Source organism: Marmota flaviventris, unplaced genomic scaffold (assembly GCF_047511675.1).
Source record: "Marmota flaviventris isolate mMarFla1 unplaced genomic scaffold, mMarFla1.hap1 Scaffold_49, whole genome shotgun sequence".
In the NCBI taxonomy this organism is placed as follows: Eukaryota; Metazoa; Chordata; class Mammalia; order Rodentia; family Sciuridae; genus Marmota; species Marmota flaviventris.
This window is the reverse complement of record NW_027288305.1, coordinates 1,271,898-1,299,415: the sequence shown is the minus strand read 5'-3', so window position 1 is coordinate 1,299,415 and position 27,518 is coordinate 1,271,898. Positions and strand designations below refer to the sequence as shown.

Here is a 27,518-nt window from a genome sequence, read left to right as displayed (position 1 = left end):
CCCATAGATTCCGATATGTTGTGTCTGTATTTTCATTCATCTCCAAGAATTTTTTGATTTCCTCCTTTATGTTTTTTGTAACCCATTGATCATTCATTAACATATTGTTCATTTTCCATGAGATGTATGATTTTTCCTTCCTTCTTTTATCATTGATTTCCAGTTTCATTACATTGTAATCAGATAAGTTGTATGGTATTATCTCCACACCTTTATATTTACTAATAGTTGTCCTATGGCATAATATATGGTCTATCTTTGAGAAGGATCCATGTGCTGCTGAGAAGAACGTGTATCCACTTGATGATGGTTGATATATTCTATATATGTCGGTTAAGTCTAGGTTATTGATTGTGTTATTGAGTTCTATAGTTTCTTTATTCAGCTTTTGTCTGGAGGATCTGTCCAATGGAGAGAGCGGTGTGTTGAAGTCACCCATAATTATTGTGTTGTGATCTATTTGACTCTTGAACTTGAGGAGAGTTTGTTTTATGAATGTTGCAGCACCATTGTTTGGTGCATATATATTGATAATTGTTATGTCTTGTTGGTGGATGGTTCCTTTTAATAATATGTAGTGTCCTTCTTTATCCCTTTTGATTAACTTAGGTTTGAAGTTGATTTTATTCGATATGAGTATGGCCACTCCTGCTTGCTTCGGGGGACCATGTGAGTGGTATGATTTTTCCCAACCTTTCACCTTCAGTCTGTGTATGTCTTTTCCTATCATATGAGTCTCCTGAAGGCAGCATGATTTTGGCTTTGTTTTTTTTAATCCAGGTTATTAGCCTATGTCTCTTAATTGGTGAATTTAAACCATTAACGTTTAAGGTTACTATTGAAATATGGTTAGTACTACCCCTCATGCTTGTTTATTTATTTTATTTAATATGGCTAGTTTTTCCTTTTTGGTTATTTTTTTTTCCTTCCCTTTACTGAGTTACACCCCACTGTTAGTTTGGGGTGCTGTTTTTCAATTACTCTTCTCGTAGTGTTTTGCTCAAGATGCCATTCAGTGCTGGTTTTCTGGCTGCGAATTCTTTTAACTTTTGTTTATCACGAAATATTTTAATATCATTGTCAAATCTGAAGCTTAATTTTGTTGGATACAGTATTCTTGGTTGGAATTCATTATTTTTTAGCTTTGGAAATACGTTGTTCCAGGATCTTCTCGCTTTCAACGTCTTTGATGAAAAATCAGCTGTTAACCTAATTGGTTTACCCCTGAATGTAATCTGCCTCCTTTCTCTCATAGCTTTTAATATTCTCTCCTTGTTCTGTATGTTGGATATCTTCATAATTATGTGTCTTGGAGTTGGTCTATCACGATTTTGAATGTTTGGGGTCCTGTAGGCTTCCAGGATTTGGCAATCCATTCCCCATCTTTCATATCTGGGAAGTTTTCTAGGATTATTTCATTCAATAGATTGTTCATTCCTTTGGTTGGAACCTCTATGCCTTCTTCTATCCCAATGACTCTCAGGTTTTTTTTTTTTTTTTATGACATCCCATATCTCTTGAAAAGATTGCTCGTGTCTTTTAAGCATCCTTTCTGTGTTGACTATATTCTTTTCAAGTTGATAAACTTTGTCTTCATTATCTGATGTTCTGGCTTCTACTTGATCTAGTCTATTTGTAATATTCTCATTTGAGTTTTTAATTTGGTTTATGGTTTCCTGCATTTCTAGGATTACTGTTTGGTTTGTTTTTAAATCTCTATTTCCTGATAGAGCTCGTTCTTTGACATTTGAATTTGCTTATTTAATTCGATTTCAAAATATACTTTCATTGTTTGAACTTGCTGTCTAAAGTCTTCTCTAAGATTCCAATCCATCGGAATTAGGTATGCCTTGACTTCTTTCTCTGTCCATTTTTCTGGTGCCTATAGGTTCTCCTTTGTATTTAAGTTGTCCTGCATTGTTTGTACTCCTTTTTTCCCTTGTTTTTTCATGGTGCTCAAGATACTTTCCAATTCTGTTTGACTGCTGTGTTTCTGTTTTCTCCTTTAAATTTGTTTTGGTTTTTATAGTTCCACTATCTCTCCTTTGTGTTAGGAGACAATGTTTAGAGATGTTGGATTTAATTGTCATTTAAGGTAAATTCATTGGTTTCATTAAAGGCCTTCAGATTTTGATGGCATATAGAGAACTGAGGTTTGGACTTAGGATTTTATGTTAAGGTCGGGTTATTTGATTGTATGGAGTTTAGTATATGTTAGCTTCCTTGGGGGGTTACTCAAATGCAGGCGGATATTAACAAGAAAATAGACAGGAGTACTTGGGGGTATTTAAGGGCTTAGGCGGAGTATAGACTTATTCATAGTATTCATCTATTTGCATTTAGTAAGTTATATGTAGTCTGGTTGTTCATGCTGTTTTATTGTTGCAATCTGTAGGAACCTGGCGATGGTGACGTCAGCTCTCCAAGATGGTGGCCGCTGGCTTCCTTGGTGGACTTTCCGTTGTGGGGGATAGAACTGGACCGCTTCCTTACCCCGAACTCAGCCCAGAGCTCAGTGAGGGCACAGCCGGCAGGACTCCACAGAATTTGTAGCGCCGTTTCTCTCTGCTTGCTGGTCACTTCTCGGCGGCACCCCGCCATCTGTAGCCACGGGGCAGGCCACAGGGCGGGCGGCGGATCAGTCAGCCCGGATCTCTGGTCGCACAGTTGGCTCACATTTGAGACTCAGTAACCGGTCCTCGGTGATGGAAATCCTTCCTCTAGGTTTCGGTGCACCCCAATTTTGCTGGAAATTCCTAACAAGATAGCTTTTTGTCATTCTAACCCTGTATTCACCTGTGCAGTGATGCGGTACACGGGGTGTGATGCACTCTATTCGCGGCCATCTCTCATTCTTCTTCTTATCTTTGCTGTATATTTTCACTGATGTCCATATCAAGAAATGCCCTGAACTGTTCATAAGCCTTAAATCAGTATACTAATCATTATTCTGCATCCTCCTAGTTCCCCCAAATGACATGGTGGAGTTCATTCCTGGAGAAAGCATGGGTCAGGAGGCCCCATCAAAAGCCATGGTAAGGTTCCTTATCTTCCTCTGAAATCCAAGTGTTGCTCTTTAGTTTCTCTTTCTCTTGTAATATGATATGGTTTCCTGGAGATGACATACACAATTTCCTGAGTGTGCAGATTCTCATCAGGGTGTCTGTTGCCAATTGAGACCTCACTGAAGGCAACATTAACAAGAAACAGTGTAAACTACACACTGTATGATAACAAGCTTTGTGCCTGGCTATGGTTTTCCCTCCTGGCCATCGAATTCCTTAATTATCACCTAATATAGACCTGTGACACAAATCCCCTAGAAAAGCTTGTGTCATTAGGTGAGAGTACATTTGCTATCTGTTCCCTTGATTTGCCCACATTCTCATTGGATATTCTAATGTCACCAAGTAAACAAAAGACTTGTGCACACAGGACAGAGCAGTCTGGCTGGGCACAATCAGGAGCCACTTGTCAAAAGAAACTAACTTTATTTTTAGAACCACACACGCCAAACAAAACAGCCTCTCAGGAAAAACCCTCAGAGCCTCAACTGCCACCACCGGCTTTCCACAAGCCTCTCTCTCCCACACAAGCTTCTCTCCACCTCCCACAATCCTCCTGCTCTTGAGGCCGATTGGCTGGGTCACGTGGGCGGAGCCTAAAAAGTCCCCCAATGAGCAGCTCCGTGGTCTGAAGGGCAGGGAAACAACCCAATGAGCATCACCACAGAGGAGCCAATCAGCTAGATGTTGCTGGGGCCTCTGTGAGCCAATCATCAACCGGCAGCTGGAAGTTTGCTGGGGCCCCTTCGGCTGTGGCTCTCAACATCTCCCCCTCTCTGTTTAAACAACAAGCATGTGACTTAGGGACCGTGCCTTCCTTAGGTTGTCCAATAGTACATATGGTCCTTAGGTTGGTACCATTGCAATTGGATCTTACCCGTCAGTGACTACCGGTCCACTATACAGCCACACCTGTGGAGAGGTCTTTGTACCAGCAGGGGGGTGAGGTTCTTTGCCTCACCTCTGTTGGCCCCCAAATTTTAGCTGGACGATCATGACAAGCAGAAGGGAGGAAGATACAGCAAGCCAATTGACGGCTCCTTTTGGAAAAATTGTACCACCAATGACATCATTAGCAAAAATACCCCAACACTACCACAAGTCGCTGCACCAACAGATAGTTCACAATGCATACAGGTGAGCTCACAATGTGTCCAGGCAAGTCCTGCAAGCAGTTCAGTGATGGCTATTGTAGAAGCTGTAGATTGGTTTTATCTTTGACTTCACCAGCATGGGGATGAAGATAGGAATTCTGGCAATAATGGCTAAAGAAAAAATTATGTAACATTACAGAAGGCACTAAAAGAAAACAATTTTCTTAACAATTTACATTGTCTTCACTGGCACTGGGATGAAGATAGGAATTCTGGCAATAATGGCTAAAGAATAAATTATGTAACATTACAGAAGGCACTAAAAGTAAACAATTTTCTTAACAATTTACATTATCTTTAAGAGAATTATTAAATATAATGAAAAGGAAAGGTGAAAGTAAACAAACAGATCTGTTAACCTTCTTTTTTGTTTACATATTAAAACAATCCTCAACAGTTGATTACCCAATTTAAATTAAATCATATAAATCATGTGAAAAAAAAATATTTGGATCCATTTTATCATGAGCGCTCATCATATATGATATATGGACATACATACATTCAAACATATAACACAAAACACAAGTGTGCACACATAATATAATACATACAACACATAACATTATAGTAAAGGCCTTATAACTTTTTACAGGTGAAATCTCCATTGCAATGTTTAAAAACTCTATAGTCAAAAAATAGAACTGATCAGCAAAACATTAACCTAGGTCTGTATGAGCTCAAAAAACAAAATAGAACTTCATGATATGGCAAAGGGCAATAATAAAATAGATATTGAAAAAAGCATCCTGGTTCTGTTGCAGATGTAAGAATAGCCAAACTGGAGTTTTGGATATCAATTGTTATGGATTTGAGCCAAATCATCTTCTTTTTGGTCTGTAGAAATCGCTTTAGTTAATCTTTCTGGAATCCAAATCGGCTGCTGTTCTCCCTGTGGAAACACACAAACAGACCCCCGACTCCAGACAATTACTGGGTCAGGGCCTTTCCATTGTCCTGTTAGAATATCCTTCCAAAGTACCTTGGGCTTATGCACATTTTTTGGACACATATGCCTTTCCGCAGCACTAAGTCCTGATGAATCCAAATTTAAAAAGTTTAGAGTAAAAAGGGTTATTTTAAGTTTATCTTTGGGGAATATATACCCCTTCCCAATTCCTTCTTTTTGCTTTAATAAGTACATTTTAATAGTTTGATGAGCTCTTTCAACTATGACTTGTCCCTGTGGATTGTATGGGATTCCTGTTATATGAGTAATGCCAAATGTTGAGCAAAATTGTTTAAAAGAGGTAGAAGTATAACCAGGGGCATTATCTGTTTTTAACTGTTTTGGAACACCCACAGTGGCAAAATTTTGTAAGCAATGAGCTATAACATCTTTAGTTTTTTCTCCGGCATGAAGGGAGCCCATCAAAAATCCAGAAGAAGTATCAACTGTAACATGCAAATATTTTAATTTTCCAAATTCTGGCAAGTGTGTGACATCCATGTGCCAAATATGGTTAGGTATCAATCCTCTAGGATTGACTCCAAGATTAACTTGTGGTAAAAAGGTCACACAATTTTGACATTGTTTTATTATTTGTCTAGCTTGTTCCTTAGTTATTTTAAAACACTTTTGTAAAGTATTAGCATTGACATGGAACTTTTTATGAAAATTTATAGCTTCTTCTAGTGTAGAGAAAATATGTATGTCATGTGTAGTTTTATCTGCTAAATCATTGCCCAAACTAAGGGCTCCAGGCAATCCTGTATGTGCCCTGATATGTCCTATAAAGAATGGATCTTTTCTGTCCCAGATTAGACTTTGTATAGTGGAAATCAAAGAGAAAACAGTAGAAGAAGGGGAAATCCTACCAGCATCTTCAAGAGATACTATAGCATTAACTACATACTGACTATCAGAAAATAAATTAAATACAGAATATTTAAACATCAAAAAAGCTTGTAAAACTGCATTAAGCTCTACCTTTTGAGCTGATTGTTTGGGTACTAAAAATGTAAAAGTTTGATCAGGGGTAACTACTGCTGCTGTACCATTATTTGACCCATCAGTGAATATATTTGGAGCATTCATGATAGGTGTTTTTCTTGTCATTTTTGGAAAAATTACAGGATGCAATGACCAAAAAGACAATAAAGGATTAGATGGTAAGTGGTTATCAAATGAAACATTAGATTTGCACATGATTATTGCCCAAGTATTTAACTCATTAGCTAACTCATCAATTTGATTCATAGTATATGTAGTAATAATTTTATTGGGAGAAATTCCAAACACTCCCTTTGCTGCTTTTATTCCTTTGAGTATTAATTGTCCTACAGCCTCAGGATACCTAGTAAGAATAGTGTTAGGAGAATAAGATAAATGTATCCATAATAATGGACCTTCTTGCCAAAATACTCCTGTAGGAATATTTTTTGTTGGTAGTACAATAAATAATAAAGGCAAACTTATATCAATTCTATCCAAATGCATATTTTCCATATATGTTTCAATGATTTTTAATGCCTTTCTTGCTTCAGGCATTAACATTTGGGGTGAATTTGGATCTGATGGACCTTTTAGGATATCAAATAAAGGTCCCAACTCTCCTGTTGGTATACCTAAATAAGGCCTTATCCAATTTATGTCTCCTAATAACTTTTGAAAGTCATTAAGTGATTTGAGTTGATCTACTCGTATTTGAATTTTTGGTGGACGGACCATGGTTGAGGATAATAGAACTCCTAAATAATTAATTGGAAAATTTAATTGTACCTTATCTAATGGTATCTCTAGATTATAATTTTTAATAAGTTTGTAAGTGTGGCATAACATACTAGCAATGTGTTTTTATCTTTGTGTGCTAATAATACATCATCCATATAGTGAAATATTTGTAGTTCAGGATTTTGATTTCTAAGTGGCTGGATTACTTTGTTAACATAAATTTGACACATAGTTGGGCTGTTAGCCATCCCTTGAGGGAGTACTTTCCATTCATATCTCTGATCAGGACCTTCATGATTCAGTGCAGGGATAGTAGATGCAAAACGTGGACTATCCTCGGGATGTATTGGAATTGAAAAAAAACAATCTTTAATATCTATAACTAAAACATACCAGGTTTTTGGCAAAGCAGACAACTAAGGAATCCCTGATTGAGCAGGTCCCATAATAACCATCTCATTATTAATGGCTCTTAAATCTTGCAATAATCTCCATTTACCAGATTTCTTTTTGATGACAAAAATGGGAGTATTATGGGGAGATACAGAAGGTTGTATATGTCCTTCTGCTAATTGTTGTTTGACCAGGTCATGGGCTGCTTGTATCTTTTCTTTAGTCAGGGGCCACTGAGGAACCCATACTGGTCTTTCTGATTTCCAAGTAATTTTTATTGTCTCAGTGGCCCTTTCTGAAAATCCAACCCATGTCTGTCTGTTCCTTGATCTATTTGTATTGGTGCTGCTATACCTTGTTCTTGTTTTTCTAATCTTTTTCCTTTCCTAAAACCTTGTCTAGTCATAATAGTGGGTGCATTTTGGTTGATGTTATTTGTTAATGTCAAACCTAATTGATCTAGGACATCTCGTCCCCATAAATTTACGGGAAGATGATCCAATACATATGGCTGTATAGTTCCTTCACATCCTTCAGGATCCTTCCAATCTAATACCATTGCACTTCTATGGGGATTAGTTGCCACTCCTAGGCCTCGAAGCGTTTGAGTGGCTTGTTGTAATGGCCAATGTTTTGGCCATTCTTGACGAGAGATGATGCTAAGGTCTGCACCTGTATCCAGTAGCCCATTAAATTCATGTCCTTGAATATTTAGTTTTAGCATGGGGCGAGAATCTAAATTTAAAGAAAGCATAGCCCAATCTACACCTGTGGAGCCTAATCCCTTGGAACCTCTTTCTACAGTACGACTGGAAAATTTATCATGTAGGCTGGGTATTATTAGTAACTGTGCTATTCTATCTCCTGGTGAAATTACTGATATACCCTTTGGAGAACTGGCTATAATTTTTATTTCACCTTCATAATCGGGATCAATTACCCCAGGACTTATCATAAGTCCTTTTAGAGTAGAAGAGCTGCGTCCCAATAATAAGCCTACTGTTCCTTTGGGAAGAGGTCCTTTCACCCCTGTGGGAATGATTTGAACTCCCATCTCTGGAGTTAGTACTGCTCTGGCGGAGGCGCAGATGTCCAACCCTGTGCTCCCTCTGGTTTGTCTGATGAGGGATCTGATGGACAATGTGTCCTGGGCACTACCCTGATGGGGTTGCTGGGTTCCTCCAGTGCTCCATATATTTGTGGTTTTGGGCCCCGGAGCATTGGGCGCCCCTGTCCATTTTTTGGCAATGGAGCCCGATGCCTTTCTCCACGATATCGTGGATAAACACCTGGTCCTTGTTCGTTTTTTGATAATGGAGTACCCTCTATGGTGGTTTGAGAATGGCATTCATTAGCCCAATGTCTCCCTCTATGGCATCGTGGGCAAATACCTGGTATTCTACTCCTTTGATACCTAGTTTTGTTAAACCCTCCTCCAATGGGGCAATTCCTTTTAAATTGTCCTGTTTGTTCACAATTGTAGCATGTTCTTGGCCTGGCATCTAATGCCTGTTTTACTGCAGCTGCCACAATTTGCCCTTGTTCATTAATGTCTCTGGCATCTAAAGCCTGTTTTACTGCAGCTGCCACGACTTGCTCTTGTTCATTAATGTCTCTACATAATTTAATATATGTGTTTAAATCTTCATGTTTCCATGGTCTAATGATATCTCTGCACCAACGATTCACTTGCTCATAAGCCAGGTGTTTTCGTAATGGCATTGCTTGTTCTGTATTCCAAAAAACTCTGGTAGCTGTTTGAATAAGCCTATCTACAAATTCAGCATAAGGTTCATTAGCTCCTTGTATTACCTTAGATAATTGACCTTGTAAACCTCCATGTCCTTGTAAAGTCTTCCATGCCTTAATTGCATCTACAGCAATTTGTGCATATACACCAGGATCATATGCAATTTGTTGCTGCTGATCCTCATAAGGTCCCTTTCCTAACAACATATCTAGATTTCTCTGAGGATAACCAGCTGCTGCATTTCGCCTAGCCGTCTCCTTGCAAAATTCCTCATTGGCAACCTTCCATAACAGGTATTGTCCTCCATTTAGCACAGCTTTACACATATTAGCCCAATCTGCTGGCATCATGTTCAAGTTGTTAATGGATTCGACCATGCTTACAGTGAAGGGTGCTTGAGGACCATAGGTTGTTACAGCCTCTTTTAGCTGCTTCACTGTTTTGAAATTTAAAACATGGTAAAATCGCTGCCCTCCTGCCTCAAATACAGGGCATGTTAATATTTGAGATCTTGTCTCAGGATCCCAACTATCAACTGCGGGGGTTGGGGACCTCCCAGCATATGGAGGTGGCCTTGTTAGTTGGACAATTACGTCCTCTGGTGATAGAAAGTTGTTAGTAGCAGTCTCCTGTAGAGGTGGTGCTGTTGGTTGGACACTTACACCCTCTGGTGATAGAAAGGTGTTAGTAGCAGTCTCCTGTTGTAACTTTACCCCTGATGGCTTTTTCTGTTTTACACTTTCTTTCTCTGTCTGACTAGCTTGAGAGGCCTTCTCTTTTACTTGAGTCTTTTCCTCTGTCTGACTAACTTGAGAGACCTTCTCTTTTACTTGAATCATTATGTCTTCTCCTTCCTGTACCATTGTCTGAACTGAAGGCTTTGGACTAAGCAAACAAGATATGAATGTCCACAATGGCAATGTGCCAACTGGCAGAGTCCCTGGGCTTTTCTTTTCTATTCTTTTTAAATCTTCACCATGATGGTTCCATTGTGATATATTTAACAACTCCTCCTTAAAAAGCCATGGGCTACATTTTTGTATTGTATCAACGTATGCCCTGACTGTTCTTGATTTTACTGAGATGCCTCCTTCCTCTAACAATTTACTTAACACTCTTTCAGTTTGTTTTTTACTAATTTCTGATCCCGTATTTCTACTATAATACAACCCAACAAGATGACGCCAAACAAAACCGAGACAGAATGAAATAAAAAGGGAACAACAAAAAGTCATTATAGCCTTTCTATCCTCCTGACATGTGCATCCGTCCTTTCTCCCTATCTGTTCCTCAGACATAAATAGTTTTTCCTCAGATGTGAGCGGTTTTTCTTCCGTCTCACTCATCTCCAGGGACAGGGAACTTAAATCAAAAGTGAAGCAAAACAAAAGAGGAATCTTAAAATGGCTACCCATCCTCTCGCCCTGCCCTCAGGGGCGAGCAGTTTCACTTACCCTCAGTCACTCCCCGTGCGAGCCACCAAATGCCGCAGTCTGGCTGGGCACAATCAGGAGCCACTTGTCAAAAGAAACTAACTTTATTTTTAGAACCACACACGCCAAACAAAACAGCCTCTCAGGAAAAACCCTCAGAGCCTCAACTGCCACCACCGGCTTTCCACAAGCCTCTCTCTCCCACACAAGCTTCTCTCCACCTCCCCCAATCCTCCTGCTCTTGAGGCCGATTGGCTGGGTCATGTGGGTGGAGCCAAAAAAGTCCCCCAATGAGCAGCTCCGTGGTCTGAAAGGGCAGGGAAACAGCCCAATGAGCATCACTGCAGAGGAGCCAATCAGCTAGATGTTGCTGGGGCCGCTGTGAGCCAATCATCAGCCGGCAGCTGGAAGTTTGCTGGGTCCCCTTCGGCTGTGGCTCTCAACACCACATTCTCATTGGATATTCTAATGTCACCAAGTAAACAAAAGACTTGTGTACACAGGACAGAGCATGGCTTGATCTTCATAGTGACTCCTTTTCTTTATTTACAGGAGGATTCAAGAGGATCCATAATTGGTATGTATCCTGGCCTCACTCTCTTCCTGTTGCAAAATGTAGATGATGCCAAGGGTCAGAGAGTCTTCCTTCCTTTTGAGTGCAGAGTCTCAGTGATTCCACTACCTCCTTGAGAATGAGAAGTGAGGGGTTTGTGGTCTAAATTGATTAAAAAAAAATCTATGGCCATTCTGCATATTTCCTTGAAGCACCTGTGTGAGTTGAGCAAAGTGGTTAGGTCAATGAGAGTTTTATACATGTGTCTCTGTGTGCATTCATGCAACATGATTCTGAGTGTGACTTTGTGTTCATTTTTGCGCATTTGTTTGTTTCTCTGGATATATACATGCCAACATGCCAATGTCCACATGTTTAAACAAAAAAAGCCATCTCCATTAGATCATGATTTTGTATATGTGTAAATAGATCAAACTGTAAACTCTCCATGTGTGCAGTTCATTGCACACCAATCCCTCAATTAACATGCAAAACATATCCCATCAAAACCCAGAAAATTTTCACAACACTCTATAAAGAAAAAGTTCCATTTCATTCCTGTCACTGCACCAGTAGCAACTTCATTTAATAGCAAACCTCACCTGTCAGTAGGTCCTATGTTTAATCAGTGCATGTGATTGTTCACAACACTTCACTCATGAAACATTTTCACGTTCCTATACATTTTTTGTGAGAGGTGTCAGAATTCATCTTCCAATCCCCATTCTAGGCACAAGTCTCTGGACAGGGCCAATCCTTAACAGTGACCCTCAGGTCCACCAATGCACTATGCTCACTTATGGTGGGCATCTGAGACAGAGGAGATGCACAGGCCAGAGATTACTGTAGCTAAGGAAGGTCTTACTTTGCATGATCCAACTGACACTGAAAGCTACCTTATTGGGTCTTTTTGTAGACACTACTTTGTAGAAACATGTTTTAACTGGATGGATTTTCATGGGTCCTGATCAGCACAATTGCAGCTCATCTAGTTACAGAGCAAAAGGTGGGCTCTAGTGAAGGTCCAGCTCAGCACAGCAGTGGTGTCCGATCCCTATTTTAGGTCTGTGCTGCCCCCTGTGTGGCCTGCAGGATATCACATTGACAGTATATATGATAGGTCTTCATACAGTCAGTCTCAAATGCTGTCTAGGTCCTTCTATTCATACATACATGGATACTGACACTGACTTGTCACTGTGAGGGTAGAACCACTGTGGTCATCATTCCTTCTCATTCCTGAACTCCTCCCTGAGCAGAGTGTCTTCATCTTAGTCCATGACATCATTTGATAAATGCAACTCTGTGCTAAGATCTCACTTGTTCAGCATGTGAGGCTCTACAATGAACCAGGTATCCACCTGAGATCTGACCAGGACCAGCCAGAATCAGTAGGGAAGTTAAGAAGATAGCATTGTGTCCAAGCTTTTCACACACATTTCTTATGAGATCTAGGTGGGATATGCTTGACTTTGAGGGGAGCCATCTGGATCTTAATGTTGACTTTGTTTATGTCGATTCCTCAGGCCCTCAGAGAGTTCCTGGCACTTTTCACTTTTGCATGACACCACAGTCTACTTATAAATCAGGAGTATGAGGAGTGAGAACATGCTAACAATCTGACTCCACAGTCTACTTATAAATGAGGATTATGAGGAGTGAGAACATGCTAGCAAACTGCTGTCCAAGGAAACCCAGAGGAAGGAAATTCTTGTCTGCTTCATCTTTGAACTCCTGGTCTTGGCCATCCAAAATAACAGTATTTTTAATTTTATTTTAATTTTAATATGAAACTTTCAAAGTGGCCAGTAGACCCATGTTCATAAAGCAGAGATCATTGCCATTCTCTTCTGGGCCGCTGCTCTGATGATGGCACAGTGTATGTTCTGTGAGTTTATATTCCTGAAACTGTTGGCATCACAGTTTGCATGTCAGCTTGGTCTGTTTCAACGAGAGAGGGATAATGTTCCAATGGAAGAAAGTAGTTAAAATTTGACTCCTTACAGCTCCACTCTCTCATTAGAAGGTTTGCAATTGTTTGCAGCATCCTGTTTGAGGCCTCTGACTCCCCAGAACTCAGAGAGGGTCTGAGAACCCAGAACAGAGATGAAGATGATCCTGACTATTAATATTAGTATCACTATATTTTTCTTTCCAAAAACGAAACCCAGAAATTGAATAAATTATACAGGTGGGTGTGTTTAGCTTACAGTTCTGGAGATACAAGAGCATGGCACTGGCAAACACTTGGCTTTAGTGAATACCCTCTTAGCTGCATTGCATGATTGGTGGTGTCAGCAGGGATGCAGGTGTAGGAGAGAGACATCACATGGGGAGACACGAAGCCAGCAGGGATCAGTTGATTCATTTGCTCTTCTTATATAACAGGATCTAACAAGGGTTTGAGAAATCTGTATTCTTACTTCTGACTCTCATACCATCAAATGTCCTCAACACCTCCAAGCAGACCCTTCCTCACACAGATTTCACAAATCTCATTGTGGCCATACTGAGGACCAAGCCTCAATCACACAATCCATTGTGGGATAAAAAAACATCCAACCCTAGCAACCATCATAAGCTTAGTTGTGTAGAAGAAAGAATGAGTCAATCTTAAGTAACTCTGTTGATGGTGTCTGTGTCTCTAAAGGTTGGACATGGAGCAAAGATTATGATTCAAGCTGTGACGAGGAAGTGCCTGCAGGTAGGAACAGCCCTTGGGGTATGACAAAATGGGAAAGGTTTCATGGTAAGATTTGAGTTCAACTACTCATGTGGGAAATGAGGAATGGGAATAAAATAGAAAAAAAACCAGAAATATGTATTATTTTCATAAAAGAAGAGTTAGTAGACCTTCTGACATCCTGTTCATAAGAAGACAACTTTTGCTTTGCCAGGTAAACACAATCTTCCATGTTAAGTCCCATTCTGTCCTAAATTTGCCTCTAATAAACATCAAGTAGCTTGGCTTTCATTATTGATTATTTTTTGGCATTGTGCATGAAAGAAATAAGATCTGCACTTTAGGTTTGACCCACAAAAATGGAAAGAATCTAGTGGGACATACTTTCTTAGAAGCACTTTGCAAACCTGTAATTGAAGCTCTCACTAGTGATAAGCAGTGAGTAAGAAGTCACAATTCCCCTCTGATTGTTATCCTTTTAGAGCAGTACTTTCTCTTCTGTGTTTTGTCTATTTCTGGTTGAAAATGAACTCCCAAATGTGGGCAACTTAAAGAAAATTGTTTCTGTGCTCCCTGGACAGGCCACTTTGTTCTCCTGTAAAAGAGTGGGGAGAAGTTCCTCCTTGAACATGTTTCTAACCTCCAGTCTTCGTCTAATTCCCAAGCCCTGGTACTAGGAGGAAAATCTGAATTTGCTTGTATTTAAGAGGCCTAAGTCCAGAAAATCAGGGAGACTCTGGCTGCCTCTTGGAGGAACAGGATGACACAGAATCCCTACCAAGTACAATGGCAGAATGTGAACTGGAAAAGAGCTCTTGGGATGCTAGATCTATTTCTCATTGCAGAGGTGAGGTGATGGAGGCCAGGAGACAGGAATGCAGACAAGAGAAAGAATGGAGAGCTTTGACTGTGGGTTCTAGAACACCAGGAGCAGGAGCAACTTAAGTTCTCACCTTGACTTTAACTCTGCCTTTCCTTTTTCTAAGGCCACATCATCACCATCACGGCCATGGTCCACAGAGAAAACATAGAAAGTGATTCAGAGGATGAGGAGGAGGAAAAAAGGACAAGAAATCTGCAAGTAATTGATTTTCTATTGGTTTCTCTTAATTATTCTTTCTTATGTAAAGACTCTGTAGATTTTCCATGTTTCATCTTTCCCACATTTTATGACTTTTCTAAAGGTGCTTTCCTCATCCAGATCTTTGAGGTCCTTGGACTTTCAATGTCTGTTAAATCTCTCTGCACTAACATTCTTAGTCTTTCCCTACTTTTTTTTACCACAGGCAATACCACTGAATCATGCTGAGTAATACTGCATACCCATACACTGAGTTTGAGTTGTAGGGAGCATCAGAAATACTGAGTTGTTGCCTGATACATGAGACACAAACAATCTGGTTCTGTTTTACTGACCACTGAATAGCTGGGTTCTCCTGCCTTTGCTGGCTCTGAGCATGCATGAATGTATCCTTCCTTTCCCAGGTCAAGATTACACAATTGGAATGTATGTCCCCTAACATGAATTGTTTCCAGGGGCCCTCTCCTGTTTTAATATGTGGGCTCAATGCAACAAAGGCGATAAAGCAGTTTAGGAAGAGGAAATGTGAGTCTGGAAAGAATGGGAAGGAGAGCAGAGGTCAAATCAGTCCACATATTCTCCTTTGCTTTCTTAAGTTTCTTTGTTGCACTTTTTTGCAATCCATAAGAATCAATTAGAGCACTGAAGGTTCCATAGTTGCATGTGACCATGGCCATGCAAGGGAAGGTGCAATTTGGTTAAAATCAGTGCAGGAAGCTCTCTGAGGAATGGCACTACAGAGAGTAGGGCTGGAGGAGCCAGGGTCCTTGCTCCACTCTGTGTCATCACAGATGCTGCTCTTCAGGGTCCCAGATGTATGATACTCAGCCCTTACACCCAAATGTCCTAGAGAACTCTTCCATTGCCTCATGTTCACTCTCTAGGGAAGCAGCCTCAGAAGGTTCTGAAGGTGAATATCCATGAGAATTTCCTCCTGAGGACATTCATAGACACTCTTCCCACAGACAACACCCTCAGCTGAGGGCAGCATACCAGCCTCAGTGCTCCCTTCCCAGACCCCAGGAGAGATCAGGGCACAAGTTCATCTTGCATTTCCTGAGGACAATTGTGGTCCTGGCCACTCTCTGTGGCCAGCAACTCATCCCAAGTGACCTTTTTACCTTGTTCTGTTTTATAGACCCCATAAGACACCTGGGAGAGCAGAGATTTTGGCCCTGGGACACAGGAGAGATGATACCTGCAGTGCACAGCAGCTGAAATTAACCTGTAAGACTCGGAGCAGGAGCTTGTTTCTCGTTTTCAAAGACATAACTGTCTATATTGTATGGAATTTGCAGACTTATATGTTCTTTGTTTAATAATTTTAATATTAGTACTTCATGTTAAATTTTTATATTAAATTATATTTACTTGGTAACAGTTGCTTTTTAAATTCATTCTGTAAAATAAAACACACTTGGGAAGAGAGGTGGGAGGGAAAGTGAGGGAGAAGTGGAATTGCACGGAAGATGGAAGGAGACCCTCATCGTTATACAGAATACATGTATGATGATGTGAGGGAAAAAAAGAAGTGTGTCACATTAGATTGGGTAGAGAGAACTGATGGGAGGGGAGGGGAGGGGAAGGAGGGAAAGGAAGGTCAGCAGAATAAAATAGACATTAGTATTGCTGTATGTATATACATGACTGCATGACCAATATGATTCTGCAACCTGTACACTCAGAAAAATGAGAAATTATACCCCATCTTATTAAAAAATGTGATATGTCAAGATCATTGTACTGTCATGTTTATCTAATTAAAACAAATTTTTAAAAACACACACACTAAAAGAGGAATATGTTCCTGAGGCAGATCTTGATGAATTACAAAGATTTTACCTGGTAACTTCCATCACCATCACTCCTCTCCTCCCATTCCCCTCAGTTTGCTTTTTTGGTTGTTTTTTAGATTGGTATTATAACATTCACTAAATTATTGATGTGGGTGAATGGATGCAATAAAGAAACAAATAATTAAATTACAAGCTAAGTTAAATCCCAACTAAATTTCATAAGTGTTTAATTTATCCATTCATTAGCTAACTGAATCTCAAGTCAAAACACCCAATATAAGAAAGGGCTGGGAAAAAAATTGGCAATATTCATTTATGAAAAATTGTGGTTTTACATTTTATATCCTTTTTTCAATTAAGAACAATATTTTTTGTAATATATCACATACATATAAAACAAGTTGGAAAACATACATTACAAACTTGTAATGATGGCTTTAAATACATTAACTGACATGATTCTCATTGGAAATAGGTTGCTTGCTGTATATATATATAGTGCATGAAAACTACTGATATAATAAAGTCTAGACAAAATATAAATGTCTGCTCTATGGTAACATATGAACATCACTCAAATCTAACCATGCTAAAAGTTACATAATACTGTAAAAAATGTCTTAAAAACTATATACTTTAATAAGAAATAAATTCAATAAAGAATGATAATACAGGGACTGGGGTTGTGGCTAAGTAGTAGAGTACTTACCTCACACATGTGAGGCCATGGGTTTGATCCTAAGCACCACACATAATAAACAAAATATATAAAGGCATTGAGTCCATTTACAACTAAAAATATTTTTTTTTTTTTAAAGAATGATGGTGTTGTGTTGTAGCTCAATGCCTCGCATATGTGAGGCACTGGGTTTGATTCTCAGCACCTCATATAAATAAATAAAGGTCCATTGATAATATATATATATATATATATATATATATATATATATATATATATATATATATATGAAAAAAGAATGATAATACTGAGAACCAAGGCATTCAGATTTCAAAATTCATGCTTCTTTTCAGGTGATCCAATATTTTGTCAACTAAGTTTTCAAAATTTGTTCAAAGCCAACATTACTCATATATGTTACACATCTATTATTTCATAAATTTACTTTCCTCATAAAAAGATCTTTGATAAACATCCAAAATATTCAGGTTAATTATATTTGAAATGGAGCTGAAAGAAATACTGGAATGGTTTTTCACTGTGACCTCAAGCATTTAAGTATTACAAGTTATTCAACCAACACAACAAAGTTAAAATCATAATGGCACAGCATGTATTGTAAATAAATCAAAACAACAGAATGTGTAACACAAAGACAGAGCAGTGGCACATTAAAGGAGAACTAGCTGAATACAAATAATTGACTACTGCAGAGCATAAAATTAAAACAGTTCAAGTGAGACAAGGTGATGGAGAGGTCACCATGAAGGTGCCAACTGATGATTCTGCTGACCACTGTTGTCCAGAATGGAAATTAAAAAAAAAATCATATTTGTAAAAACTTTGGTAGGTATACAGTTATCTCCAGTATTAAAAAAAATAAAGATTTCCAATGCATCTGCCTTCTCTGAATAGAATAAAGCTCTAAGTTTGTCTGTCAACTGGTGTTTCGATCACACATAATTTTTACCTCTGAATTTTTTGGGTTGACATTGATGACTGTAACAACCAAAATTAGTCCATGATGACATGTTTTTAAAAACTTTTTAAAAACTTACTACTCAGATATTAGAACAGTTATCAATTTTTTTACAGTATCAAATTTGGCAAATTTGCATTAAGGTCATGTGGCACACATCATGTAATTCAAAGCCACAACTCATTTGTCCCTGTGATATCTTCTTTCACACACACACTCACACACATGCACACACACACAAACACATTTCTTCATCAGCAGTCTTGTATAGTAAAAGTGTCTAGTTTTTGTTCATTTTTAATGCAATACACTTCTATCTACAATTTCATTACATGCATACAGCAAAAAGGAAATTATGGGTTTTACATCCTTCATGATAATTTTATATACAGGCAGGTTTAAAACAGTACTTCAACAGTTTGCCTAGTAATGTGACACAGAATGATTGTATCTTGTTCTCAAAATTTTAATAAGGAGATATAAAATACAGGTTCAATAATTTTAAATCAAGTATCCATCTTTTAAAAAATAGTGTTGCAGCATTGTTCTTTGCATTACTTTTAAAACTTTTTAAGTTTTTCTCTCATGGCACAATCTTCTAATACTTCATATATGAGAGGAATTTTTTTTTTTAAAAAATGCAACTTCTGCCCTTGGAAGGGCTCTGTAGTGAGAATGGCATATGAATTTTTTATTGATTTTATATATTTACATATATACAACAGTGGAATATATTCCAATTCTTATTACACATATAGAGCACAATTTTTCATACCTTTGTATATTAAGTATGTTCACACTAATTCATGCCTTAACACAATTACTTTCTGTGTTTTTTTGCATTACAATTCTTATCCCACATATATACCACAATTTTTTCATATCTCAGGTTGCATATAAAGTATGTTGACCCCCAATTCAAGTCTTCATACATGTACTTTGAATAATGATGCCCATCACATTCCACCATCCTTTTTAATCCCCTGCCCCTCCCTTTACCTCCCACTCCTCTTTCCTATCTAGAATTCATCTAATCATCCCATGCTCCCCCTCCCTATCCCACTATGAGTCAGCCTCCTTGTATCAGAGAAAACATTTGGCCTTTTTTTTTGGATTGGCTAATTTCACTTAGCATTATCTTCTCCAGTGCCATTCATTTACCTGCAAATGCCATGATTTTATTCTCTCTTATTGCTGAATAAAATTCTATTGTGTATATGTGCCACATTTTTAAATCCATTCATCCACTGAAGGGCATCTAGGTTGGCTCCACTGTTTAGCTATTGTGAATTGTGCTGCTATAAACATTGATGTGGCTGTGTCCCTGTTGTATGCTGTTTTTAATTCCTTTGGGTATAGTCCAAGGAGAAGGGATACCTGAGTCAAATGGTGGTTCCATTCCCAGATTTCCAAAGAATCTCCATACTGCTTTCCATATTGGCTGCACCAATTTGCAGTCCAACCAGGAATGTATGAGTGTAGATTTTTCTCCACATCCTCTCCAACATTTTTGTTGTTTGTCTTCATAATAGCTGTCATTCTGACTGGAGTGAGATAATAACTTAGAGTAGTTTTTTTTTTTTTTTTAGAGAGAGAGAGAGAGAGAATTTATATATATATATATATATATATATATATATATATATATATATATATATATATGTATATATATATATATATATATTTCAGTGGACACAACATCTTTGTTTGTTTGTGGTGCTGAGAATTGATCCCAGGCCGCACGCATGCCAGGCGAGCGTGCTACCACTTGAGCCACATCCCCAGCCCAAACTTAAAGTAGTTTTGATTTGCATTTCTCTAATTGCTATAGATGATGAGCATTTTTAAAATATATTTCTTGATTGATTGTATATCCTCTTCTGAGAAGTGTTTTTTCAAGTCCTTGGCCCATGTGTTGATTGGGTTTTTTGAGTTTCTGTTTTGTTTTGTTTTGTTTTTTTGTGCTTAGCTTTTTGAGTTCTTTGTATATCCTAGAGATTAGTGCTCCATCTGATGTGTGAGGGGTAAAAATTTGCTCCCAGGATGTAAGCTCTCTGTTCACCTCACAGATTGTTTCTTTTGCTTCAAGAAACTTTTTGGTTTGATTCTATCCTATATATTGATTCTTGCTTTTAATTTTTGTGCTATAGGAGTCTTATTAAGGAAGTTGGGCCTAATCCCACATGATGACGATTAGGGCCTACTTTTTTATTCTATTAGGCACAGAGTTTCAGGTTTCATTCCTAGGTTCTTGATCCATTTTGAGTTTAGTCTTGTGCAGGTGAAAGATAAGGGTTCAATTTCATATTGTTGCATATGGGTTTCCAGTTTTCCTAGTACCATTTTTTGAAGATGCTCTCTTTTCTCCAGTGCATATTTTTGGCACCTTTTTAAAATATAAGATAATTGTAATTTGGGGGGTTACTCTCTGTGTCCTCTATTCTCTATCATTGGTCTACAAGACTGATTTGGTGTGAATAGCATGCTGTTTTTGATACTATTGCTCTGTAGTATAGTTTAAGGTCTGGTATAGTGATGCCACCTGCTTCACTTATCCTGCTAAGGATTGCTTTAGCTATTCTGAGTCTCTTATTTTTCCATATGAATTTCATGATTGCCTTTTCTATTTCTATGAGGAATGCCATTGGAATTTTGATGAGAAATGCATTAAACATGTATAGTGCTTTTGGTAGTATAGTCATTTTGATAATATTAATTCTGCCTAACCAAGAACAAGGTAGATCTTTCCATCTTCTAAGGTCTTCTTTGATTTCTCTCTTTAGGCTTCTGTAGTTTTTATTATACAGATCTTTCACCTCTTTTGTTAAGTTGATTCCCAATTATCTTATTTTTTAGGTTATTGTGAATGGGGTAGTTTTCCTTATTTCCTTCTCAGAGGATTTGTCACTGATATACAGAAATGCCTTTGATTCATGGGTTTTGATTTTATATACTGCTACTTTGATGAATTCAATTACTAGTTCTAGAAATTTTCTGGTGGAGTTTTGGGGGGTCTTCTAGGTATAGAATCATATTGTCAGCAAATAGTGCTAATTTAAGTTCTTCTTTTCCTATGTGTATTCCTTTAATTTCTTTCATCTGTCTAATTGCTCTGGCCAATGTTTCAAGAACTATGTTGAATAGAAGTGGTGTGAGAGGGCATTCCTGTCTTGTTCCAGATTTTAGAGGGAATGCGTTCAATTTTTGTCTGTTTAGAATGATGTTGGCCTGAGGATTAGCATAGATAGCCTTTAAAACGTTGAGATATGTTCCTGTTATCCCTAGTTTTTCTAGTGTTTTGAACTTAACTGGATGTTATATTTTGTCAAATGCTTTTTCTGTGTCTATTGTGGTGACCATATGATTTTTACCTTTAAGTCTATTGATGTGGTGAGTTATATTTTTTGATTTCTGTATGTTGAACCAAACTTGCATCCCTGGGATGAATCCCACTTGATCATGGTGCACAAATTTTTTGTATTAGATTTGCCAGAATTTTATTGAGAAATTTGCATCTATGTTCATTAGACATATTGGTCTAAAGTTTTCTTTTTTGATGTGTCTTTGCCTGGTTTGGAGATCAGGGTGATATTGGCATCATAAAATGAGTTTGGAATGACTGCCTATTTTACTATATCCTGAAATAAATTGAAGAGTGTTGGTATTAGTTCTTCTTTAAAGGACTTGTAGAACTCACCTGTGTAAACATCCGGTCCTGGGCTTTTCGTGGTTGGTAAGCCTCTGATGGCGTCTTTTGTTTTCTCACTTGATATTGGTCTGTTTAAATTGTTTATATCTTCCTGACTCAATCTGGGAAGATCATATGACTTAAGAAATCTGTCAATGCCTTCAATGCCTTCGATTTTATTGGAGTTTAAGATTTCAAAATAATTTCTAATGATCCTCTGTATTTCTGTAGTGTCAGTTGTGATATTACCTTTTTCATCATGTATGCTGGTAATTTGAGCTCTCTCTTCTCTTCATTAGCGTGGCTAAGGGTCTATCAATTTTATTTATTTTTTCAAAGAACCAACTTTTTGTTTTGTCAATTTTTATATTGTTCCTTTTTTAAATTTCATTGATTCCAGCTCTAATTTTAATTATTTCTTGTCTTCTTCTGCTTTTGCTACTGATTTGTTCTTCTTTTCCTAGGTCTTTGAGATGTAGGGTGAGGTCATATATTTTTTGACTTTTTTTTAAGAAATAAAGTCCATGCAATGAATTTTCCTTTTAGCATTGCTTTCATAGTGTCCCAGAGATTTTGATATGTTGTGTCTATGTTCTCATTTACTTATAAGAATTTTTTAATCTCCTCCGTGATGTCTTCTGGAACCCATTGTTCATTAAGTAGCATATTGTTTAGGCTCCAAGTGATGGAGAAAATTTTGTTTTTTATTTTGTTGTTGATTTCCAATTTCATTCCATTATGATCCAATAAAATGCATGGTAGTATCTCTAACTTTTTGTATTTGCTAAGAGTTGCTTTGTGGCACATTATATGGTCTATTTTATAGAAGTATCCATGTGCTGCTAAGAGGAAAGTGTATGCACTTGGTGCAGGTTGAAATATTCTATATATGTCAGATAAGTCTAAGTTATTGATTGTGTTATTGAGTTCTATAGTTTCTTTATTCAACTTATGTTTGGAAGATCTATCTAGTGATGAGAGAGGTCTGATAAAGTCAACCAAGATTATTGTGTTGTGGTCAATTTGACTCTTGAACTTGAAAAGAGTTTGTTTGATGATCATAGCTGCACCAAGGTTTGGGGCAAATATATTTATGATTGCTGTGGTTTATTGGTATAGGATTCCTTGAGCAGTATGTAATGTCAATCTTTACCCATTTTGATTAATTTTGACTTGAAGTCTACTTTATTTGATATGAGTATAGAAACCCCTGCTTCCTTACACAGTCCATGTGAGTGGTATGATTTTTCCAAACCTATTACTTTCAGTTTGTATATGTCTTTTCATATCAGATGAGTTACCTTCAGGCAGCATATTGTTGGGTCTTTTATTTTATCCAATCTGCAACCCATATCTTTTTGTTGTTGTTGAGTATAAGCCATTAACATTTAGGGTTACTATTGAGACATGGTTTGTATTTCCAGCCATATTTGTTTATTTCTGTTATTTAACTTGACTTGGTTTTCCTCTTTGATTAGTTTTTTCCTTTACTGCATACCTCCCTCTGTTGATTTTCATTGCTGTTTTTCATTTCCTCTTCATGAAATATTTTGCCAAGGATGTTTTGTAGCACCAGTTGTCTAGTAATAAATACTTTTAACTTTTGTTTATCATGGAAGGTTTCTATTTCATTTTCAAATCTAAAGCTTAATTTTGCTGGATACAAGATTCTTGATTGGCACCAATTATCTTACAGAGCTTGATATATGTTGTTCCAGGATCTTCTAGCTTTCAGGGTCTGGGTTGAAAAATCTGCCATTATTCCAATTGGTTTTCCCCTATATGTAGTCTTATTCCTTTTTCTCTTGGCTTTTAAAATTCTCTCCTTATTCTGTATGTTGGGATTTTCATTATTCTGTGCCTTGATATGGATCTGTTGTGATTTTGTACGTTTGGCATCCTGTAGGCTTCTTGAATTTGGATTTCCAATTTATTCCTCATGTTTGGAAAGATTTCTGGTATTATTTCATTGAATAGATTGTATATTCCTGTGATTTGGTCCTCTATGCCTTCTTCTATCCCAATAACTCTTAAATTTTAGCTCTTAAATAACTCTGAAATTTTAAAAAATCGTTTTTTGGACTTTTGTTCTTTGCATTACTTTTAAAACATCTTCTTAAGTTTTTCTCTCATGGCATAATCTTCGTATACTTCAGATATGAGAGGAAATGTATTTTTAAAAATGCACCTCTGCCCTTGGAGGGCACTGTAGTGACTGAACAGTACATGAAATTTGAATACTTTTCAAATCACTTCACCAATGACTTGCCTGACCGAGTTCATGAATGTTGCATCAGCACACAGTTCATTCAGAGAGGAGTGTGACTTTGCTATGAGAAGAAAAGTTTCCTAGAAGTCTTTCACTGTTACTCCCTCTGTCACTGTGTAGTCAAGGGCCATATGTCTCCCATGGAAGCCTTCCTACCAGGCTCTCGGGGTAGACATTGAAAGATGATCAGTGCTTGGAATGATTTGGTCCCTAATACCTTACTATTATTCAGTACAGGTTCTAGAACCACTTTCATCCACACAGGGGTGGAGTTGGTGGACCAAAAGCTGAGCTGGAAGACAATGTTTTATTTGTATTTTGTTTGTCTAGATGGTAAGACAAATGAACAAACAAGTCCCTCATCTTGCTGCACTGAGCACAGGCAAGCAAAGGCAATGATCACTTAAGTGATCAGCAGGCAGGCTGGTCAGGTCATTATTGGGCAAAGAGTTCAGAGATAGAAGTTCATAGGTTAGTTGACAGTGTCAGCTCCACCTTCAGTCACAATCCTTTGGAAAGGATGGACACACATATTGTGCCTTCAAACTTTAGTAGACACTGCACCTCATACACCATTGGGTTCAAAGGATACTCAAGGACTGAAGTGGCTGATGCCAATGTGTAAGGTATTTGTAGGGTGTGTAGATCAACCCAGCCTCTGGCCCTGGAGGGACAATCACAGCAGTGGTGTGAGGAGTTCCTTTTGGCATGACAGAGGTCTGTATTTGTCTGATCAAAGGCATTATGGTAGGGTCAGCTAGAGAAGAGTACTCAGGGTCACTGGTATGTGCAGCCCCTCTTTACTGAGGGTAATTCTGGCAATTAGGGATTTGGTGCCAAATAAGGTACTTTGCTCAAGACAGAGCTAACGCTCAGTGTACTCCAGCATTTCCTGCTGACTGAAGGTAGATATTTTCTAGATTGTCCAATGTATCTTAATCCATCTACTGATTTGTGACTTTAAAGAGAGAAACTTATAACATGAGTAGCTTTTTATTAAGTGTGTATATAGGTAGAAGAATGATACATAATTTTAACATTTTGCTTTATTTTTAATATCATTTCCCCCCTTAACATCTGCATTTTGTGTGTGTGTTGCTAAGGTTGTAACCCAGTACCCTGCACACTATGCATACATGCTTTACCATTGAATTGTACCACCAGTCCAAAATTTTAACTTTAGATTGATCAGTTTTATGCCCTCATGTCCAATGTTATTTTTCCCATGGTTGAATTTAGGTAGACCTTTCTGTTGCTCTTAACAATACTAAAAGTGGACACAAATATGGATTCTTTGAAGATTGCTTTGGTAAAGTAATTGGTTATTCAAATCCACAGTCTTATCAAGTTAATACTACTTGTGTAGAATAAAAATTAAGATAAAATATGCCAATAAATAAACAAACAAATAAATAAATAAACCCTCAATTGAGGACCCATTACAGTTTTTAAAAATCTTTAATTGGGACACATAAACCTCACTTAGGAGATATTCATTCTTTTCAATATCACCTAATTTTATTTTGGTTTCTTCTCATGTGAAAATCTCAGAATGATAAATTAAAATCTTTTAAAAAATTCCCTCCAGTTCTTGAAGAAAAACATTATAAATGATGCATACATCTGAAATAAAACATGAGAAAATAATGATTGATAATGCTGAAAGTGGAGTTTTGAGATGAACCAAAATTTCTCAGTTTGCCAATTGCATCTGGATGCTTGTCTCATAAATTTTGAAGAAAAAAATCTATTTAAGCAAGAAGAAATAGAACTCCCATCATGTGGTATGAGGAATGATACCAGAAGGAAAAAAAAACAAACTCATTTTAGTGTGCCATCTTAGAAGTTTCCTGATGGTTTTGGGCAGAACATGGAGCAAAATGCATTTAAAATAGGCTTTGGAAAAGGCATCCTGACTACCATATGGGTTCACTTTCATCCTTTCAGTGACCATCCTTTTTTCTTCAAAAAGGAATTTGTTGAAGGTGTTCCCACAAGTGGGCTTCAAGGTCTTTTACATTTGAAATAGGCCTTGATGGTGCCAATTAATATATCTTTCAGTTAGACTCCAGGTGTTGTTGAGTGAGGCCCATTATCCTCATTACATGGTCATTATAATATCTATTCTATTTTATACTTATTCACTGTGAACAGAGAATCCTATTTTTGGATATGTGAACAGAGAGATAGAAAACAAGGGTTTTATTCTGAGACCTATGGAGAGCTCAGCTGAAGTTCTGGATTTCAGAATTTTGTTCTGGATTTGAGATACTGCTTCCCCTACATTTAAAAATCTCAGGACTCATGAAGAGAATGAGTTAAAAGCCAGCATCATCAAATTAATGAGACCCTAAGAAACTCAAAGGGACCCTGTCTCTAAATAAAAATATAAAAAAGGGGTGGGGATGGGAATCAGTGGATTAATGCCTCTGGGTTGAATTTCTGGTACCAAAAAGAAAACAACACACACACACACACATACACACACACTCACTCACACACACAAAAATAAATTAAATAAATAAACAAACAAACCCTCGTGAGTAACAAGCCCTAAATCAGCAGCCTCTCTCATTCAGGAGTACAAAAAATGGATATGGGGTTCTCTCCTGATAATGATTCCAGTCTTCACCACACAATCTGGGACATGCTGGACTCATGGCACATGGATGCTCACAAAGGGCTTCAGAAAGTAGCTGAAAACACCATACAATTATGGAACAAAATGCCCAGGTTTTCAACTGCCAATCTAAGCCTCGCTAGACTAGTCAGAGGGAGGTGAAGGCTAAGCTTCCACAGAGTGACCCTGTGGACACAAGACTCTGGAGAGGACCATGAGTAGTCACTAGCCACAACTCCCAGTTTCCACCATTGCCACTCCTGTCAGCTTTAAGCCACCTTCCTACCCAGTCTCAAGGTAGCAAGGCACACTTACCATTTCCTGGCTTTCAGGGTTCTCAGCGTTCTCCCTGTGGTTTGTTTTCAGATTCTGCATAGCAGAGACACCTGAGCTCCAGATCCAGGACAGAAGCCTACAAAAAGATTGAAAAAATGGCGGGCTCAAGACACCAAGGGAACAGAAGATTGTGGAAGTCCTTCCCCTCATCACCGGCTGCCTGAGGATTGGACAGTTCTCACCTAAGAGACTGATTGGTCAAGGCTTCAGGCATTGCCTCCAACCTGAGCCAAGTGGGCACAAAATCAAAGTCTGAATGACAGGCTGCTCCATTGTCATTGTTAACCAACTACAGATCAGGGCTGAAAATATAGCTTAGTCAGTAGAGTGCTTGTTTTGCTGATATAAGGCCATGGATTCAATCC

General features: G+C 37.9%; 1 protein-coding gene across 1 annotated transcript in view; it reads left to right on the top strand.

Annotated features, from left to right (window-relative positions):
- The window catches only part of LOC139704309 (uncharacterized), a 58,915-nt gene extending 31,658 nt beyond the window's left edge, over positions 1–27,257 (top strand). The window contains exons 2-7 of the mRNA XM_071607269.1: positions 2,965–3,035; positions 11,022–11,046; positions 13,673–13,726; positions 14,692–14,786; positions 15,925–16,013; positions 27,184–27,257. Coding sequence (XP_071463370.1) covers positions 2,965–3,035; positions 11,022–11,046; positions 13,673–13,726; positions 14,692–14,786; positions 15,925–15,933 — 254 coding nt within the window. The 3' untranslated portion in view covers positions 15,934–16,013; positions 27,184–27,257. The remainder of the gene's footprint in view (positions 1–2,964; positions 3,036–11,021; positions 11,047–13,672; positions 13,727–14,691; positions 14,787–15,924; positions 16,014–27,183) is intronic.
- The last annotated feature ends 261 nt before the right edge of the window (positions 27,258–27,518 follow it).